At 43.7% G+C, this 21,200-nt stretch overlaps 1 protein-coding gene across 4 annotated transcripts in view; it reads left to right on the top strand.

Moving 5' to 3' along the window:
* STK16 (serine/threonine kinase 16) overlaps positions 1-21,200 on the top strand; it is a 55,747-nt gene that overhangs the window by 5,590 nt on the left and 28,957 nt on the right. For all 4 annotated transcript variants that reach the window (XM_089657694.1, XM_089657691.1, XM_089657692.1 and 1 more), the window contains exons 4-7: positions 7,756-7,889; positions 11,903-12,023; positions 14,929-15,024; positions 19,714-19,835. In XM_089657694.1, the coding sequence (XP_089513820.1) occupies positions 7,756-7,889; positions 11,903-12,023; positions 14,929-15,024; positions 19,714-19,835 (473 nt within the window). The remainder of the gene's footprint in view (positions 1-7,755; positions 7,890-11,902; positions 12,024-14,928; positions 15,025-19,713; positions 19,836-21,200) is intronic.

Genomic DNA, 21,200 nt, shown 5'->3' with positions numbered 1-21,200 from the left:
CCATGGTTCTACGACACCCTTGTTGAGAGTGACTGAGTTACTCCATATCATACCCCAGTGCAGTCTTGAGGAAAGAAAAGAAAATATAATTGGCAGCCATTGATCACAAGACCTGTTCTTCTCTCATTTATCATATTGAACCTAGTGTAGTACAGAATTTCAGTGGAGTGAAGGTCCCGTTACTCTTAGCAGCCAATCCAATTCCAGGTTTTCTAGTGCAGAATATTTTCGATGTGATTTAGAAGTAGTAAGTCTTTTTTCAGTTTATTAAATAGGGTCGTTATTTACACAAGCATGGTTGGGAGGCAGTAGAGGCATAAGCGTAAAACCCGTGTGCATATATAGCTTAATACAGTTCCAAGAGCAATAGTTGCCACTTGCCAACCGTGCTATAGCCAAATGATGGCTACACCGCGGCTGTCCAATTCTGGGAGGGCGTCATACGCCCCGGGGGTGTGCACCCGGTGATTTCTGTGTTTGCTCTGTCCTACGGACACAACTGATCACGTGATGTGGTAAAAGGCCAATCACGGCGACCTTTTACCATGTGATCAGCCGTGTCCAATGACACAGCAGATCACCAGTAAACTCAATTGCTGGTTATCGGCTGCACTTTCCTCACCCTGTCACAGTGTGAGGAAAATACTGCCGATAACCAGCAATTGTCAGAGGACGGATCGGCACTGATCATCAAGGCACTGAAGATCAATGCCCTGCAGTGCCACCCACCAGTGTCGCCCAGTAGTGCCACCCACCTGTGCCCACCAGTGCTGCCCAGCAGTGCCACCCACCAGTGTCGCCCAGCAGTGCCACCCACCAGTGTCGCCCACCTGTGCCCTGCAGTGCCACCCACCAGTGCTGCCCAGCAGTGCCACCCATTAGTGCCCAGCAGTGCCGTCAGTCAGTGCCACCCAGCAGTGCCCATTATTGCCTATATATTTTATAATAGAAACAAAGAAAAACTTTATTTTTCTTCAAATTTTTTTGTTTATAGCGCAAAAAATAAAACCCCCAGTGGCGATTAAATACCACCAAAAGAAATCTCTATTTGTGTGAAAGAAAATGATAAAAATGTCGTATGGGTACAATGTTGCATGACTGCGCAATTCTCATTCAAAGTGCTACAGCTCTGAAAGCTGAAAACTGGCCTGGTCATGAAGGGGGTATAAGTGCCCTGTAGGGAAGTAGTTAAAGAGGATCTTAAGTCCTATCCATAGTGGCTCCTTCCCCCTCTCTTGCATCCCCATTATAATGCATCCGCAGATGTGCTGAAGGGCTCTGCCTGGCCTTCGGGTCCCAGTAGAGCCGTTTGGCACATATGTGCAGACGTTTTCTGCGCATGTGCAAAGACGGCAGAAGGTTGGCATTTCCCTAGTAGCCTGTCTTTGTGCTTGTGTTGGGAGGCCTGTGCATGCAAAGATGTTCAAGGAAGCCTGCATGTGCGCAGATGAGCGTCAAGACCCAGAGCCCTGTGGCACATCTGAGCATGGGCAAGGGATACGAACCTCGTTCTTTCCTAAGTGAGAAGTGTGGACTTTGCAGCACAAGCTGTCATACAAATAAATACATTTAGATCCAATTGTGAGAGAGGGAAGGGGAGAAGACGGGGCAATATGACATGTACACTAAGGTGAAGATCCACTTTAACATACTCCACAGTGACCCGTCATCTTTCATGAAATTGGAGCAGATGTTAGTAAAAGATTGCTGTTGACTGGCTACTTATTGGTTGCTGCAGGTGAGACATTGACATTTTTTTTTTAATAAGGTCAAATTAGCTTTATTTTCAGTTTTATTGTCATTATTATTATTGGGCTGAATGAAGCACATGCATTTGCCACACTGTCTGTGAGGTGTGGCATTGTCGTATGTTTGTGTAGTGCTGTGTACATTGGCAGAGCTCTGGAAAAACATGAAATGCTTACTTGGCATGCTTTCTGCAATGTCAAGGAACATTGCAGTTACAGCATACAGTAAATAGAGCGCAGGGAGAGAGAACACTTCACTATCTCAGTTATCATTGAAAAGGAGCTGGAAAAACAAATATAAACATTTTGAAAGATGTACACATTTGTGACTTGGTGTGAGAGAAACCAGAGTAGGCTGGGTGTTTGGGGGGAATAGGTGTTTAACCACCTTCCGCCCACGCTATAGTACAATGACGGGCGCAATGTGGTTCTCTCGTTCTGATAGGACATCATATGACGTCCTACCATTCTCACTGCGCATGCGTGGCTCGGGGAGAGCGCAGCGCGGCGAACGCCGGTCTGCTGTGTCCCTCGGACACAGCGGATCACAGAAAGAGCTGAAGATGTCGGCTCGGTCATGTGATCAGCTGTGTCCAATCACAGCTGATCACATGTAAACACGGAAATGCCGGTTATCGGCATTTTTCTCCTCTTGAGCTGTCACGCTGACAGCTCGAGAGGAGAAGAGAGCCGGTAATCGGCTTTCCGCGGAGGGGACATGTACACTGATCATCAGGGCACTGATGATCAGTGTGCCCTGATGATCAATGTGGCCCCAGAAGTGCCACCTGTCAGAACTTATCAGTACCAGTGCCCATCAGTGCTACGTGCCAGTGCCCATCAGTGCCACATCAATGCCACATATCAGTGCATACCAGTGCACATCAATGCCACATATCAGTGCCCATCTGAGCTGCCTTTCAATGTCACCCATCAGTGCCAGTCAGTGCTGCCAATCAGTGCCGCCTGTCAGTGCCAGTCAGTGCCGCCTGTCAGTGCCATATATCAGTGTCATGTATCAGTGCTGCCTTTCAGTGCCCATCAGTGATGCCTGTCAATGCCCATCAGTGCAACCTACCAGTGCCTCCTCATCAGTGCCACCTATCAGTGTCCATCAGTGCAGCCTATCAGTGCCCATCACTGCAGCCTCATTAGCGCACATCAGTGAAGGAGAAAAATCACTTATTTACAAAATTGTATAACAAAAACTAAGAAAAAACTTTTTTTTTTCAAAATTTTCAGTGGTTTTTGGTTTGTTTTAACAAAAAATAAAAATCCCAGAGGTGATTAAATCCCACCAAAAGAAAGCTCTATCTGTCTCAAAAAAATAAAAATTTCATATGGGTACAGTGTTGCATGACCGCACAATTGTGACAAGTGTGACAGCACTGAAAGTTGGAAATTGGCCTGGGCAGGAAGGGGGTATAAGTGCCCTGTAGGCTAGTGGATAAAGGATAAGTTCACCTTTCATAACATGTTACACCCATATTCGGGGTGTAACATGTTATGTTCGGACCGGCCCTCACTCCCCAGTTTGACAGGAGTGATGTGCAGGTTTTTCTGCGCTACCCACACCATTATGTGGGTATGTGAGGGAATGTGGCAGTTTTCCATATAGAAAACATACAGATTCCTGCCAGGTGTGACATGTCATATGGGATGTGAGCTGTCAGCAGGCAGAGAGAATGGAGCATGCAGCTCCAGCTTTCCCTTCTCTTTGATGCCTGTCACAGGCACGGCAGGACAGAGAACTAATCGCTCCTAATTAACAAAGGGGCTTGGGATCCTTTTTGTTAATTAGGAGCATCATCTGCTCCATTTTTTATGTTTAGAAGGGAGGTACAAACTTGTGCTTGCACCTCTTTGATAATACCCCCTTATTATTTTCATTATTGTGGATTTGAAAACCAGTCAGACCACTAATTCATTGAGTGTCCCAATGTGGAATAGAGAGGTGTTTTCTGTGCATTGTGGGATGTCATGCATAACAAATACTTGTTTGAAAGACTGCAGTAGACTATGAAATTTCCTCCTTTTCAATGTATGTACAAAATCATAGAGCTATATCCTGGTTTGGTTCTTTATTTTCCAAGCACTTTGTTTAAACACTATGGGAAGAATATGCCATTAAAGTTAATTTGCACCCTGCATCTCATACCGCATAGATACGCAGAAAAGATCATTTAAAAAATGCAGCAAATGTTCCCTATAGTGGACAGTATACGTCATATATGTTTCAGAAAAAATAGGGGCAACTTAATAAACTCCTATACTAAAAGCCAATAGAACAACCTCTGACATCATTGCAATTCCCAACATGGATTCACCAGAATGTTGACATTTTAAGTAAGTAGATACACATATAAACAGAGGATCAATACCTGTTGATCCAGGTAGCTAATGTGTACTCTTTGAAAGATCTCTTTCAAATGGCAGCACAGTGGCTAAATGGTTAGCACTTCCGCCTGGGTCATTGGTTCGAATGTCAACCACGGCACCACCTGCCTGGAATTTGCATGTTCTTGTAACTGCGTTTGGTTTCCTCTGGGTACTCCAGTTTCCTCCCACACTCCAAAGACATGCTGGTAGGATTATTGGCTCCTGTCTAAATTGGCCCTAGTATGTGTATGTATGAATGTGAGTTAGAGACCTTAGATTGTATCTCGGGGGGGCGTGTTTCTGGTGGTGTCTCTGAGGAGATGATTTTATCTTGGTGGACATGTTTCTGGTGTTGTTGCTGAAATGATTGTATCTCGGGGGACATATTTCTGGTAGTGTCGCTAAGATGATTGTATCTCAGGAGATGTGTTTCTGGTGGTGTCTATGAGATGATTGTATCTCGTGGGACGTGTTTCTGGTGGTGTCTCTGAGGAGATGATTGTGGGGCAGCACAGTGGCTAAATGGTTAGCACTTCCGCCTGGCAGTACTAGGGTCATTGGTTCGAATCCCAGCCACGTCACCTCCTGCCTGGAGTTTGCATGTTCTCCCTGTGACTGCGTGGGTTTCCTTCGGGTACTCCGGTTTCCTCCCACACTTCAAAGACATGCTGGTAGGTTAATTGGATCCTGTCTAAATTGTCCCTAGTATGTGTATGTATGAATGTGAGTTAGGGACCTTAGATTGTACATCCCTTGAGGGTTAGGGACTGATGTGAATGTACAATATACATGTAAAGTGCTGCGTAAATTGACGACGCTATAGAAGTACCTGAAATAAATAAATAAGTGATCTCAAGGATAGATGTAAATCCCAATGGGTGTCATGTGATTCAGTGTTTCTGCCCAGATTATCCCAGGTTAGTGTTAAAAGTCCGAAATGCCATCATCCGTGCAGAGTGTGACTGAGGAGCTTTTTGATTCCTTTAGTTCCTTCTCACCATAACTTGTACGGTTATACTGTCTCCTTGGGTCCCAAGCACTATGTAATGGGAGTCATGATTTCCATACACTGCACTGATGATGGCCAAAGTTCTGAAATGGCCATTTGGCTAAGGTCAAGTCTAGGATCTGTTATCAGTGTCCGGTAGGGGTGCTACTCCACCATTGTGGCCTTTTGGTAGGAATGGCTGGCTGTATAGTATCACTGCTGGGGCTCTGAAGGTTTGACCTGTAGGAACAGAAACCAGGAAGCTCACTGGGTAAGGTGGGACATGGGAGTAAGTCCATGGTGATTTGAATGGTGCTACCTGGTCAGGTCAAGGCCTGGGAAAGCAGAGAACACATTGGGGTTTATTTACTAAAGCTGAAGAGTGCAAAATCAGACTCCCTTCTGCATAGAAACCAATCAGCTTCTAACCTCAGCTTGTTCAATGAAGCTTTGGCAATGAAACCTGGAAGCTGATTGGTTTCTATGCAGAAGGGAGTCTGACTTCGCACTCTCCAGCTGTAGTAAATAAACCCCATTGTGTCAGGGCCCACATGGGAGTTGGTTGCCCCAGGGGTGCTCTTGGTATCACATGTTCCTGAGAAACCCACTCTGAGAATGAGGACAAGGCCGCGCCACGTAAGTTGTTTTTTTTTTTCTCTTCTTCTTCACAGCGCCTCTTTGGGCAAGGCCTTTTGGCTAAGTCCATGACAATTTTTGCTATCAGGCTGCAAGGCCTGCACTAGCACAATTTATTTAATTGATTTTTATCACTGTGTTGTCACTTGCACTTCTCTGCTTTTGTCTGTTTCTTTTTCTCACGAAGATGAAGGGCGTGAGTCCTCGGGCCTAAATTGAAGTCTGGAGGGTGGATGTGTGGCCATCCGGTTCCTTCCTCCCCTGAACCGTGGGGGTCTCTTTTCAGGAGAGCCCTCACCTAGTACCCAGTGGTCAGCTTTTACTGACCATGAGGCACGGGGTTCACTAGGCCTTTCGGCTAGTAGACCATGTTGAGCCTTGCCTCTATCAGGAGCCTTGCACTCCGGAGGGGGTCAGGGTGGAGTCCTGCTTCGGGAGGCAGACTAGAGACACACTATTAAGTGCACTATTTTGTGTGTGTTTTTCACATGTACTTTTTTGTACACTTAGGTGTTTTAGTTTTTGCATACCACTGTGGGTTCAAATAAAAAAAAAAGATGTATGTTTGGAATAACTGGCTCTATAGTAATATTCTATATTTGCATTCTACTCCAGCAGTTCTGGATATGCATTTGGCCGGTGGAATGTAAAGCAGTGATTTGCATGGCTCCATCCACTGTCCTGAAATTAGGAATAATTCTCTTATATTCGGGATATGTGATGGACTGAGATGTGAATACCTTCTGTCCTAAGAAGACTTTATGGTCCTAAACACTAATTTGGTTGGAGGGTTTTTTGATTCCTTTTCACCATAAACTGGTTATGCTGCCTTCTAAAAATTACAAGTAAGCTTTACTACTAACAATCTTTACATCTGACTATAAAATTGCACACATCTTCACCTTCTACTGTGGTGTCGGGCTTTTTGCCTTTTTTAAGCTGCATACAAGCTGCGCTGCCTTTTTAAAGGGCAGAAGGGAACATGTGAGCAGTAATGGCCTTCTTTTACAAGGACTTGTAATTGTATTTTTGTATAGAAGTATTCTTCTATACAAAAATACTATTGGTAACAGAGCTGCTTTAAAACCAATCTCTGATAAACAGTTACAGCGGAACTAAAATAAAGATATAAAAGTGAACAGGCAGGCTTTTTTTTTATTGCAGAAGAGACATGCAGGGGTTTATTTACTAAAGCTGGAGAGTCCAAAATCAGACTCCCTTCTGCATAGAAACCAATCAGCTTCCAGGTTTCATTGCCAAAGCTTCATTGAACAAGCTGAGGTTAGAAGCTGATTGGTTTCTATGCAGAAGGGAGTCTGATTTTGGACTCTCCAGCTTTAGTAAATAAACACCGCAGTGTCTCTTCTGCAATAAAGTAAGCTTACCTGCCTGTTTACATCCCTCTGCAGGAAGAACGTGGAGCTCTGTATGTGCAGCTCTGTTTACATTTCTGGCACAGTGCCAATGTGCTGGAATGGATTGCCCTCTTGCATGCGCAGGAGTGACGTCATCCCGCACCAATCAATCAAGACAGCTGAAGACCATTGGAGCATAAGGTTTGCATTCTTGCCTTTAGTTCCCCTTTAACATCAAACCTTCCTTTCCAACTATATTCTAACCTCTGTTTTGCTTTTTTTGGGTTTTTTTTTTTCCTTACCCTGTTCTGAAAGAGGTCTCCAGTAGGTCACCCTGCGTCATTTCCTGATGACGGCAAGCTGCCTCATAGAACTACGCATCCTTTGAGCCCCTTGATTAAAGGCAGTCTTTACGTTGGCTTTCAAGAATGTAGATGATGACAGAGGAAGGTTAGCAGTGGTGGAAATGCTAATAATCCCGCTCTGCAACTTTGCCATTGTCACCTTGTAGACTACAGGACTGCATGATCAAAGGATATATACCACTGGAATTTAGTCTCCTGCACAGTAACTCATATTGCTGTATATGAACACTGAGTATTATCTGACGTTCAGTAAAGACTGTGTTGTCATTTTGCTGTATTTTCAGAGGGGAACCTTATGGAATGAAGTTGAAGCTTTGCGGGATAAGCACCGATTCCTAGCAGAAGAGAGGATACTGTACATTTTACATGGGATATGTCTGGGACTCAAAGCCATTCATGATCAGGGTTATGCTCACAGGTATGAGGCTTGAGGTGTAGCTAAAAACAAAGTAATGTGGAGATTATGTACATCTGGGGTGTCTGAACATACAGGGGATTTCTATATAGGGAAAACACACACAGAATTGACAGTTCACTCAATATATTATTTAATCTTCGTAGTAAACTAGGATGTTGTCTGTAGTGTTATGCAGCAATCTACCTTATGGAGGATTAGGAGGTATGAACAGTAAAGTGGCGAGCGAGCGACCAGATATGGTTATTGCACCACATCCCTTAAAATTGCAAATATTCAATATAGAAGATGGGACTTTCAGGGTGCAGGAACATGGATACCAAACATATTAAAAAGTTATATCATTTTTATTTCGTATTTTTGTAAAAAACACAACAAGAAAGGAAAAAATACAGAAACATAAAAACAATTTCCGTTCTAAGAATACAACTGAGATTCAAACTTGGTTATGTAGTTACTCCCTATATGTTTCGCCCTCACGGGCTTCTTCAGGGCAGATTTTTTTGAAGAAGTTTCTACTGCCGAGGCAGTCTAAAGGTATATCAAAGGAAAATTGTTTGATTACCAAACAACTTTAATATATCCAATACAGAGTATTTAATCAAATATACAGTTGCATTCAAAATAATAGCAGTCAGACATCACTAACTGGATCAATCACTCTTTTTGGTAGAAATTATATTTCTACATGGCAAATAATTTACTAGCAGGTGTAGTAGAGTAATAGAAATCCAACAGACCCAACAGTCATGACATGCATGCTGCTGATTCTGTGTAATTGAATCACTCATTGAAAGGGGCATGTTCAGAATAATAGCAGTGTGGAGTTCTATTAGTGAGGTCATTCATTCTTTGAAAAACAGGTGGCAATTATTCCCCCTATTTAGGAAGGAAGGCAGCAAATGTTGTACATGCTGGTTACAGTGCATTTCTCTCTGAAATTCTGAGGAAAATGGGTCGTTCCAGACATTGTTCAGATGAACAGCGTACCTTGATTAAAAAGTTGATTGGAGAGGGGAAAATATATAAAGAAGTGCATAAAATGATCGGCTGCTCAGCTAAAATGATCGCAAATGCTTTAAAATGGCAACCAAAACCTGAAAGACATGGAAGAAAGCAAAAAACTACCATTGGAATGGATATAAGAATAGCCAAAATGGCGCGGACTCAGCCAACAATCAGCTCCAGGAAGATGAAAGAAGGTGTGACGTTCCCTGTGGGGACTGTTACAATTAGAAGACGCCTATGTGAAGCCAAGCTATCTGCAAGAAGCCCCCGCAAAGTCCCACTGTTGAAAAAAAGACATGTGCTGAAGAGGTTACAATTTGCCAAAGAGCACATTGACTGGCCTAAAGAGAAATGGCGCAACATTTTGTGGACTGATGAAAGTAAGATTGTTCTTTTTGGGTCTAGTGGCCGGAGACAGTTTGTCAGACGACCCCCAAACACTGAATTCAAGCCACAGTACACTGTGAAGACAGTGAAGCATGGTGGTGCAAGCATCATGATATGGGGATGTTTCTCATACTACGGTGTTGGGCCTATTTATCGCATACCAGGGATCATGGATCAGTTTGAATACATCAGAATACTTGAAGAGGTCATGCTGCCTTATGCTGAAGAGGAAATGCCCTTGAAATTGGTGTGCCAACAAGACAACGACCCCAAACACACCAGTAAACGTGCAACATCTTGGTTCCAGACCAACAAGATGGACGTTATGGAGTGGCCAGCCCAATCCCGGATCTTAATCCAATAGAAAACTTGTGGGGTGACATCAAAAATGCCATTTCTGAGGCAAAACCAAGAAATAGAGAAGAACTGGAATGTAGTCCAATCATCCTGGGCTGGAATACCTGATCACAGGGGCCAGAAGTTGGGTGACTCCATGCAACACAGATGTACAGAAGTTCTCAGAAACAGTGCGACTACAACCAAATATTCATGAAGTCATTCAAAGGAAAGCAAAATCTTCAAACATTTCTCAGTTTATATAGTGAATGTTTGAGTTTGTAAAGAAGAATACAAACACTGCTATTTTTTGGAACAGTCTAATATTCACTTTTCTTCATTTTTTTTTTTTAGAGGAACAACACAAATTTGATTTATTTTTCTTCATGTTTTGATTTGGAATAGAATGTGTCGTGTTCCCAATGCATTTGTGTGGATGGAAAAAGCTATTAGAAGGATTTTGAGCTTTATTCACTTTTTTCACCACATGCTATTATTTTGAACACAACTGTATATACATATATATGGGACTCAATGGCTCACCCTGGATGTGAAAGCTCACAGAGCTAGAAGAAAATGACCTAAAAAAAGATCTTAATTGGTCTACACGTCCAAACGAGTTGTAGAGGATATAATGGGCATCAAATGTCATCTAGGCATAATGGGATAGACAAAAGAAATTGATTAAATTTAACCGAAGATATGAAGAGATCATAATTCAATAGGTTAAGGCTAACTTTGGGCAATTTTACTTGTTAAATGCTTTAGAAGGATATATAGGTATAACCTAACAAAGATTTGTTTGACCTATACGTTAGGATGTACGATTGTTTATGAAAGTAACATGGATGTGCAGGATCATCTGCAGGTATAACATGTCATTTCTGTGCAATGGAGTTGTCCACATTAAAGGAAAGAGAAGAGAGGAGCGCCAGACTAAGTGCAACATTAAAAAGGTAAGTTTATTGCAAGGTAAAAAGAATGGCAACTCACTAGCAGTGAAGTAAAATTAGGCATGTCACCCTGGACCTCGTCCTATAGGGATCCCGGGAGCCAATGGAGAACAGGCAGCAGTGTGTGATTCAGAAGCTGACAGCTGGAACGGATCTCCTGGATGTTTGGTGCGGCCGCCCGCTGAAGAAGAACCAGCCTGGAACGCAAATGGCGCCGGTGCGGACGTGACGTCAGACGTAGGAGTGTGGTGACCTAAAATGGGCGGTAACGCGTTTTGAAGCAGAGCGTCTCCTTCAGACCTCCACTTCGAAGCGCGTTACCCCCCATTTTACGTCACCACGCTCCTACCTCTGACATCATGTCCACCCTGGCGCCATTTGTTTTCCAGGCAGGCTGATGCACCAAGCATCCAGTAGCTCATTCCGGCTGTCAGCTTCTGAATCACACACTCTTGCCTATTCTCCATCAGCTCCCAGGATCTCAATAGGAGGATGTCCAGGGTGACATACCTAATTTTACTTCACTTCTAGTGAGCTGCCATTGTTTTTACCTTGCAATAAACCTACCTTTTTTTTTATAGCTGCACTTAGTCTGGCACCCCTCTCTTCTCTTTACTTGCCTACAGTGTCCAGCTGTACTCTGAGGGTGCTTCCACTTATGTTGCTGTCCGTTGCCCATTGCCTATTGGAACTCTATACAGCCCGTTCCCCATTCCCTCTCTTCCACTCACAAGTTGGACTTTTATAAAGCATTTGGACTTTAAGTAAATCTTTCTACCTCTCCAGCGCCAAATATTTATCTATTGTACCACATTAAAGGGTGACTGTAGTTTTAAAACACATGGGGGGTTTACTAAAACTGGAGCACTCAGAATCTGCTTCAGCTGTGCATGGCAACCAATCGGCTTCTAACTTCAGCTTGTTCTATTAAGCTTTGGCAATAAAACCTGAAAGCTGATTGGTTTCTATGCAGAGGTGCACCAGAATCTTTACTCTCCAGCTTCAGTAAATATCCCCCAGTTGCTTCTTTATTAGATCCAGGAATATGAAGCAACTTTTCGCATATCCCTTACCTCCTTCTTTCCTATTCCTGTATTTAATATCTAGTAATAATGACACAATCCTGCGCTACCTTTGTGTTTCCTGCTCTGTGATTATAATAAATAAATTATAGTTATACCATATAGGTGGCTGCAAACAAATAATTGTGTTTCCTAAAATGTTCATATGAAACGAATTCATAACACTAAAATCATGTTTTGTGGTTTCTATATAATATTGATTTTGTGGGGTCCCTTGTTTTTTCACATTCATGTTTCTTTTATTTTTAAGAGACTTAAAGCCGACTAATGTGCTGCTGGAAGATGATGATCGGCCCCTGTTAATGGATCTGGGCTCTATGAATCACGCACGTATTGAAGTATCGGGGTCCAGGCAGGCAATGTCAGTGCAGGTACAGATAAAGTTCTAGATCTAGTCTTATTAAGAGTCAACTTTGAGCGCTTTTAGTTATTGCCCATAGCCTTTGTAGTAGGTATTGTCTGTAGCAACAAATTGGACTTGCAGAGTGACATTGTTTTGTCTGCTGCACTGATGGCATGGGGCAATGGGTTGCCTATTTTTGCTGCAAGCAAAACACAGAAAATCAGGAATATATCTCATTATGGCAGCTAGATGGAGCTGACAACCATAGAAAATGAACACCGTATTTTTTTGCTTCATAAGACGCATCTGACCATAAGATGCGCCTAGATTTTAGAGGAGGAAAAAATATTCTGAACCAATGGACTGCGGACGTACTACAGGAGATGAACAGAGACTGCGGACGTACTACAGGAGATGACCAGAGACTGCGGACGTACTACAGGAGATGACCAGAGACTGCGGACGTACTACAGGAGATGACCAGAGACTGCGGACGTACTACAGGAGATGACCAGAGACTGCGGACGTACTACAGGAGATGACCAGAGACTGCGGACGTACTACAGGAGATGACCAGAGACTGCGGACGTACTACAGGAGATGACCAGAGACTGCGGACGTACTACAAGAGATGATCAGAGACTGCAGACATAGTACAGGAGATGACCAGAGACTGCGGACGTACTACAAGAGATGACCAGAGACTGCGGACGTACTACAGGAGATGACCAGAGACTGCGGACGTACTACAGGAGATGACCAGAGACTGCGGACATAGTACAGGAGATGACCAGAGACTGCGGACGTACTACAGGAGATGACCAGAGACTGCGGACAAACTACAGGAGATGCCCAGAGACTGCGGACGTACTACAGGACATGACCAGAGACTGCAGACGTACTACAGGAGATGACCAGAGACTGCGGACGTACTACAGGAGATGACCAGAGACTGCGGGCGTACTACAGGAGATGACCAGAGACTGCGGGCGTACTACAGGAGATGACCAGAGACTGCGGGCGTACTACAGGAGATGACCAGGGACTGCGGACATAGTACAGGAGATGCCCAGAGACTGCGGACATAGTACAGGAGATGCCCAAAGACTGAGGACGTACTACAGGAGATGCCCAGAGACTGCGGACGTACTACAGGAGATGCCCAGAGACTGCGGACGTACTACAGGAGATGACAAGAGACTGCGGGCGTACTCAAGAGATGACCAGAGACTGCGGACGTACTACAGGAGATGACAAGAGACAGCGGGCGTACTCAAGAGATGACCAGAGACTGCGGACGTACTACAGGAGATGACCAGAGACTGCGGACACAGTACAGGAGATGACCAGAGACTGCGGACACAGTACAGGGGATGACCAGAGACTGCGGACGTACTACAGGTGATGACCAGAGACTGCAGACCTTTGGGGGGCGGGTACCCACGTGACAGGTCCCACAAGACTACTGGACCATTCAAAAAGCACAGCGCTTCTCGCACATGCGCAGTAGGCACCTGGCTGTGAAGCCGCAAGCTGTCACAGCCAGATGCCCACACTGAAGATGCCGGCGTGAGGGAGAGAAGACAGCCGGTGAAAGTAGGACACTGCTGGACTGAGGAACAGGTAGGAGCGGGTTCTTCTGCACAGTAGAGCCGAGCGGCCGGCCCAGTTCTAACACAGCGGCGGCAGGAATACCGGGCCGGCCACTTCACATTCGCTCCATAAGACGCACAGACGTTTTCCCCCATTTTTTTTGGGAGGAGGGGGGAGAGTGCGTCTTATGGAGCGAAAAATACAGTACTTATTTACTATGATGGTCACCATCTAGTACAGCAATGGGCAAACTACGGCCCGCGGGCCGTATACGGCCCGGCGGACCTTTTAATCCGGCCCGCGGAGCTAGGCTCCTCTCACAGTCCGCCCTGAAGACCGGTGTAGCATGAAAATCTGTCTCCTATGAGGATCTGTCCCCCTCGACGTATCTGCGCATGTGCCGGAGATCGCCAATCGGCTGCTAATGCCTGAAACTGGCACATGCGCAGATACGTTGAGGGGACAGATCCTCATAGGAGACAGATTTTCATGCTACACCGGAACGGCGCGGGAACACGGCGAGAGGAACGCGCGGAGCAAAGGTAAGTGAATTGACACAGGGGGGACTTGGGGACTTAATATGGGGAATAAATTACTATAGGGGGGATGAATTACTATATGGGGGATGAATTACTATATGGGGGATGAATTACTATGGAGGATGAATTACTATATGGGGGATTAATTACTATGCTTACTATGGGGGAATATTACTATACTTTGGATGACACATACACATCATTCATCTACTCTTGGTCTGGCCCCCGGGTCCAATATATGAACCCATTGCGGCCCTCAAGTCAAAAAGTTTGCCCACCCCTGATCTAGTAGCTATAATGAGATATTTTCCTGATTCATGCTATTCTTATGAATGGAAAGCATCTGTCCTAGAAAGAAACTGGCCTGGTAACATTCTATTTTGCTGGCATTCACACTGAATGAATGTGCATGAGGTTTCGCAGAACCAATAGCTCTGCAAGTTTTTATTTCTTATACTGTAAATACACCTTCAAATGTTGAACCCTCATTTATTAAATGCACAGGAAGCCAGCATGGCTGAAAGACCGCTATCATTTTCAGAAGTAAAGGTCACCAGTGCCAGTCTCCATGTTTCACTAATGACTGGTGTCCTTTATAGAAATACTGTATATTACTGACATCTGTGGAGAACATTGGATATGCAAACTAAAATATATACAAGATTTCAAATCCAACAGCAGAGAATTGCATGGAATCTTTTTAGCATATTTACAGAGCTTTTCTATTCCCAGTGGATCCTGGGGGTAGATTACAGCCTTGGCATTATTATTATACAGGATTTATGAGTTTTTCTCTTGTAGGACTGGGCGGCACAGCGATGTACCATCTCTTACCGGGCCCCCGAACTTTTCAATGTGGAAAGTAACTGTGTGATAGACGAGAGGACTGATATCTGGGTATGAATCATTCAGACTAACACATACATCACACAGGGAAGGTTTGGGGGTTTTTATAATCCATTTTTTTTTCTTTATTATGTTAATGTGTATCTAAAGACAAAAAGTTTTTTCTTTTTTTTTTTTTTTTTGCTATTTTGGGTAGAAAATGGAATTGTTTTTGCCATCTGTGTCCCATTAAGGAAATTTTACTTTCTGTCCAGTAGACACAAGGAAATCTTTCCAAAGTGAGGAAAATCCTCTTAACCACCTCCTGCCCGCCATATAGTAATATGACGGGCGCAAGGTGGTTCTCTCGTTCTGGTAGGACGTTATATGACGTCCTCCCGTTCTCACCGCGCATGCGTGGCGATCGGCGGTGCGCTGTGTCCCTCGGACACAGCGGATCACTGATCACGGAAAGAGCCGAAGATGTCGGCTCAGTCATGTGATCAGCTGTGTCCAATCACAGCTGATCACATGTAAACCGGGAAATGCCGGTTATCGGCATTTCTGTCCTCTCGAGCTGTCACGCTGACAGAGGAGAGCCGGTAATTCTGCATTCCTCGGAGGGGACATGTACACTGATCATCAGGGCACTGATGATCAGTGTGCCCTGATGATCAGTGTAGCCCCAGCAGTGCCTTGTGTCACTGTCCATCAGTGCCACGTGCCATTGCCCATCAGTGCCTCAATGCCACATATCCGTGCCCACCAGTTCACATCAATGCCACATATCAGTGCCCACCAGTGCACATCAATGCCACATATCAGTGCCCATCTGAGCTGCCTTTCAGTGTCACCCATCTGAGCTGCCTTTAGTGTCACCTGTCAGTGCCAGTCAGTGCCGCCTATCAGTGCCATGTATCAATGCTGCCTTTCAGTGCCCATCAGTGATGCCTGTCAATGTCCATCAGTGCCCATCAGTGCAGCCTCATTAGCGCACATCAGTGAAGGAGAAAAATCACTTATTTACAAACTTTTATAACAAAAACTAAGAAAAACGTTTTTTTTTTTTCAAAATTTTCAGTGGTTTTTGGTTTAAGAAAAAAAAAACCCCCCAGAGGTGATTAAATACCACCAAAATAAAGCTCTGTCTGTCACAAAAAAAGTGATAAAAATGTCATATGGGTACAGTGTTGCATGACCGCGCAATTGTCATTCAAAGTGTGACAGCGCTGAAAACTGGAAATTGGCCTGGACAGGAAGGGGGTATAAGTGCCCTGTAGGCGAGGGGTTAAAGACAGTTGTCACTGGAAGATTTCAGCTCTAATCCTGTGACAACTCTATCTAAAAAAAATAATTAAAATTATTTTTAGCACTGATCACTTTTTTTTTTTTTTTTTTAAAGTACTGATCACTGTATGGGTGTCACTGGGGATGTCAGCGACACCAAATCAGGTCCCCCCCCCCCCAGTTTCAGAATACCTGCCGCAGTCCTGCTATAAGTCGATGATCGCCACCATTATTAGTAAAAAAAAAATTAAAAATTCCAGTATCTATATCACCATTTCAAAACGCTATAACTTTTATGTAAACCAATTAATTTACACATATTGGGATTTTTTTTTTGGCAAAGACATGTCACAATACATTTTCGCCTACAGTAAATTTATGATGAAATTTAATTTTTTTAAATTTTTTTACTGGATATGTTTAATAGCAAAAATTAAAAATTGTTTTTTTTTCCCTCAAAATTGTCAGTCTTTTTTATGGCACAAAAAATAAAAATCGCACAGGAGATCAAATACCACCGAAAGTAAGCATTGCATGACCGTCCCAATTGTCACTTAAAGTAACGCAGCGCCGTAACGCAAAAAATGGCCTGGTCAGGAAGAGGGGTAAATCCTCAGGAGGGCAAAGGGTTAAACCCCTTCTTCAGCTCTGCGTATACAAAGGAGCGTGGGGGAGCTCTTGTCCATAATGGGCGTGGTATTGACACAGCTCCAGATGTTCCACATTGGCTCAAAATTGATATCCAGAAATATTTAGACAGAATAAAGTGAAGCACAAACACACCGCCCCCACAGTAAAACACACACAATTAACCCTTTGATCGCCCCTCATGCTAACCCCTTCCTGGCCAGTGCCATTAGTACAGTGTCAGTGCTTTTTATTAGCACTGATCACTGTATTGGTGTCACTAGGGATGTCAATGACACCAAGTCAGTTCCCCCCCAGTGTCAGATTACCCGCCACAGTCCCGCTATAAGTCGCTGATCGCCGCCATTACTAGTAAAAATTATAATTTAAAAAAATGGCAGTATATAGACTGCCATTTGTAAACGCTATTACCTTTCATGTAAACTAATTACACGTACTGGAATTTTTTTTAGCAAAGACATGGAGCAGAATACATTTTGGCCTATATTTATGACTAAATTAAATTTTTTTAAATTTTTTTTACTGGACATGTTTAATAGCAAAAAGTCAAAAATATTGTTTTGTTTCTCAATTTTCACTTTTTTTTTTTTTAATAGCACAAAAAAATAAAAAATTTACAGGTGATCAAATACCACTGAAAGAAAGCTCTATTCGTGGGGAAAAAAAAGGACATAAATTTAATTTGGGTGCAGTGTTGCATGATGGCGTAATTGACAGTTAATGTAACGCAGCGCTGTAACTCAAAAAATGGCCTGGTCAGGAAGGGGGGCGGGGGTAAATCCTCTGGAGGGTAAGGGGTTAATTGCCATTTTAACCTGTGTATGTCACCTTGTGTGTCTGTACCAAGGCCAAACATTCCAGGGTTGGAAACTTTTGTTCAGGCCCATTTGGGTGATTTCTGTTATCATAATGATTTTAAAAAGGAGCCAAACAAGGCGGCATACAAAGTATTGTTTGATTGGTATTGGGTTCCGGCTCGTTTGGCCCAGGTGAACCCTACCTGCAGTGATCGATGCTTTCGGAGTTGTGGCCATTGTGGTGATGTATTGCATATCTGGTGGTCATGCCCACGACTGATTGGTTTTTGGTCTTGTGTGTTTGGCCTCCTTTTCACCTTGTTCCATCTCCCCATACGCCGGGATGCTCGGTACGCTTTGCTTCATTGCCCCATACCGGGCCTCTTGGCTCACTAGCAGAAGTTGGCTTCCTATTTGTTTTTGTCGGCCACTAGAACAATTGCTCAGGCCTGGAAGAGCCCATTTGTCCCTCTTCAGGGGGTGCGGGATCGTATGACCACTATGATGCTCAATGAACAGATGTCGAGTATCTGTAACGACTCCCAACGGAAATGTTTGAAAATATGGGAGCCGTGGTTGCAATATGCCCTTCCCATTCTCCCCCTGGCTAGTCTGGGGTTGTGATGTTGCTCGGTATTGGCGTTCCTGAACCCCTGCTCATGGTCTTGTCATCTTTTTCCTTTTGTACTCCTCCTTACTTTTCTATTTCTGGTGTGGCAGTGGATAGCTGCCTTTCGTTTGAGTTACTGTCGGTGCTATACCAATGTTTTTGTTATTTGTGTGCCATTGATAGCCGCTGCGTGGGCGCACCTTTTGCCTTGTTGGTGGTGGACACTGTTTTCTTTTTTTATGTGCAATTGATGGCCCCTGCGTGGGCGTGTCTTGTTGCTCCTGTTTTTTTTTTTTTTTTAATGTTTATAAATTAATAAAAATGATTGAAATACAAAAAGGTGCCAAACAACGATGTAGTAATAAATGGCTTCATATGATCATTATCCTTTTTAACCTCCTTAGCGGTATTCCCGAGTGTAGCTCGGGGTAAAATTTCTATACCAAGAGCGGTAACCCCGAGCTACACTCGGGCTTACCATGCGGCGTTGCTCTGGGGGTCCCTGCAGCACTTACCTAGTCCTTCGCTCCCGCGATGTGTCCCCTGCAGTGTCCCCGGCCATCTCCTCCGGCCGATGCCGGCATCCGGCTTCTGTGTTCCAGTCCCTGTGATGTCGGGACGTACGGGCGCCGGAACCGGCGGGAAATTTGAAATTTTAAAAAAATGTCATTTTTGCTGTTATTGCTGTTTCAATGCATTTCACATATATTTTGTCCCGAGTGCTTTGTCCTACGCCCTGCCTGCATTTTGAATGTTCTTTCTGCCTGGAAACTGAGAAATGTCCATGGCGTCCAAAAAGTGTCCCTTTAGGTCAAAAGTGGTTTTAGACCGGCTAGAGAACAGCGATAGTAAATCAGAACCACTTGCAGAATTGAGTGATAATGATTCGTGGGAGAAATTCCTCATCAGACACTGAAAACGATTTTGCGACTTTGCTCAGCGATGTGCGAATTTGCCTTTGTATTTCAAATTTGTGTTTTTGGGTTGATTATATTATTGAATTACATTTATTATATTATTATTTTTTATGATTATTTATTAAATTTATAATTTATGATTTCGTGTTTCAAATTTTATCCTACTCGGAATATTTAATAGACTCTTGTTCGTACAGATTTCAGTGAGTTATTCCTAAAAATTACAGCCTACAATAAAAAACTACATATTTCCATGCAAAAAAATGGTACCGCTTTCAGCACCAAAAATCGGAAAGAATCATACCGCTAGGGAGGTTAAAAGACAGTTTTTTGGCAGGAACAGTCATGTTTTCCATACCAGTGCAAACAAATGTCAAGATTTCTGCCGGGGGGTGCAAAGTTCTGTACATAACTATATGTCTGCAATGTTGGTAATCTTATTATCGTTTTATTTTCTGCGTTGATGCATTGTAACGATATCACATTTGCGTTTACTCTTCAGTCTCTCGGCTGTGTACTGTATTCCATGATGTTTGGAGAGGGGCCGTATGATATGATTTTCCAAAAAGGAGACAGCGTGGCCTTGGCTGTTCAAAACAGCATCACAATCCCTGAAAACGACAGGTAATATTGCTATGTACAGTGCCGGAAATGTACTAATACGCAGCTTTGTATGTGCGTCAGGAACAGAAAGTGAGGGGAAAATCCCACCAATGGGGAGACCGAAAGAAACAAGACCCCCTACAAAAGTTCATCAACACACTTTCAAGCTAGCCAGCAAATAACTTGTTGCCTTTTTGGATTTTGTGCAGACACACATTGAAAGTCTTCCGGTGCCTTGCGTTGCTGTATCTTTAAGAGCCTAGATTTTGGCTGAAAACCAATGATTTGCAAAGTTGAGAACATTTCTGATCTACAGTTTGTAGACACTTTGTTCTACTGCCTGGCGGGTAGGAGGAGGTCAGGATGCCCTCTGCGTGTTCCCAGCTAGACACTAGAGGGAGTATGGAGATAAGGGCTCCGCTCATTGTCCTGTGTTTTTAGCAACTATAAGGCTCCATGTACACGGGACGTTTGGAAAACTCTTCTGACTGCTGGAAAACGTAGGTTAAAAACCGTCACTTTAGCTGCGTTTGCATACCGTGTTTCTGTGCGTTTGCATTTAGAAGCGTTTTTAAACGATAACTTCAGGAGACCTTCCCAAATGCCCAGAATGCACTGAAAAAAAAAACTATTTCAGACATTTTGAGAGGAATAGAGAGAGCAGAAGCAGAGAGAGCAGTATGTGTTGAGATGACCTGTCTGTTCTGGTTGTATTCACTATGGATCCCATCATGAGTATAATGCGGCGCATTCTACCATTATTTCCTTCACGTAAAACCTGGAACTGACTGCGCTGGTGTACCGGGTCCATTTGAGTACATGGAAAACGCTTTGCATGTATTTCTAATGATGAAAAAAGGCTCTGGACAGCATCTGGACATGGAACAGTTAAACGCTTCTAAACGCAACTGCTTATAAACACGGTTAACCGCGTTTACATGCATTTGGCGTTTGAAACGCAGATAAAATCTACTCCTGAACGCAAGTTTGGTGCGTTAAAAAAAAAACGACTGTAAACTCAGCTGCCTGTAAAAGACGATGTGTACATGGACACATAGGAGAACATTAGGGAGAGTTCAGGGGCTGCTGAGAAAAATGCAGAACTGAACATCAGTTTGTCAGCTGCAGTGTACATGAGCCTAACTTCTAACTGAACGAGATTCCGTTTTCTAGAGCACTCTGTAGCATAAGAAATTACTTTTATTTCAATAAAAACCATCTTTATTTTCATCCTTTGCATCGCTGTGCAGCTGAATCCTGTAGCCTCTTGGCATCCGCCTCTGTTTGCATACAATACAGCAATGGTTGCATGTCGCTTCTCAGGGCAGGTTTCCTGACAGTGACAACAGTGGACCATGCCTGCATAATGAGTGTTGAAATGGCCAA

Source organism: Staurois parvus, unplaced genomic scaffold, assembly GCF_062004578.1.
Source record: "Staurois parvus isolate SC_StPar_1 unplaced genomic scaffold, SC_StPar_1.0 ptg001022l, whole genome shotgun sequence".
Taxonomy (NCBI): Eukaryota; Metazoa; Chordata; class Amphibia; order Anura; family Ranidae; genus Staurois; species Staurois parvus.
This window is presented reverse-complemented; position numbering and strand designations above follow the sequence as displayed.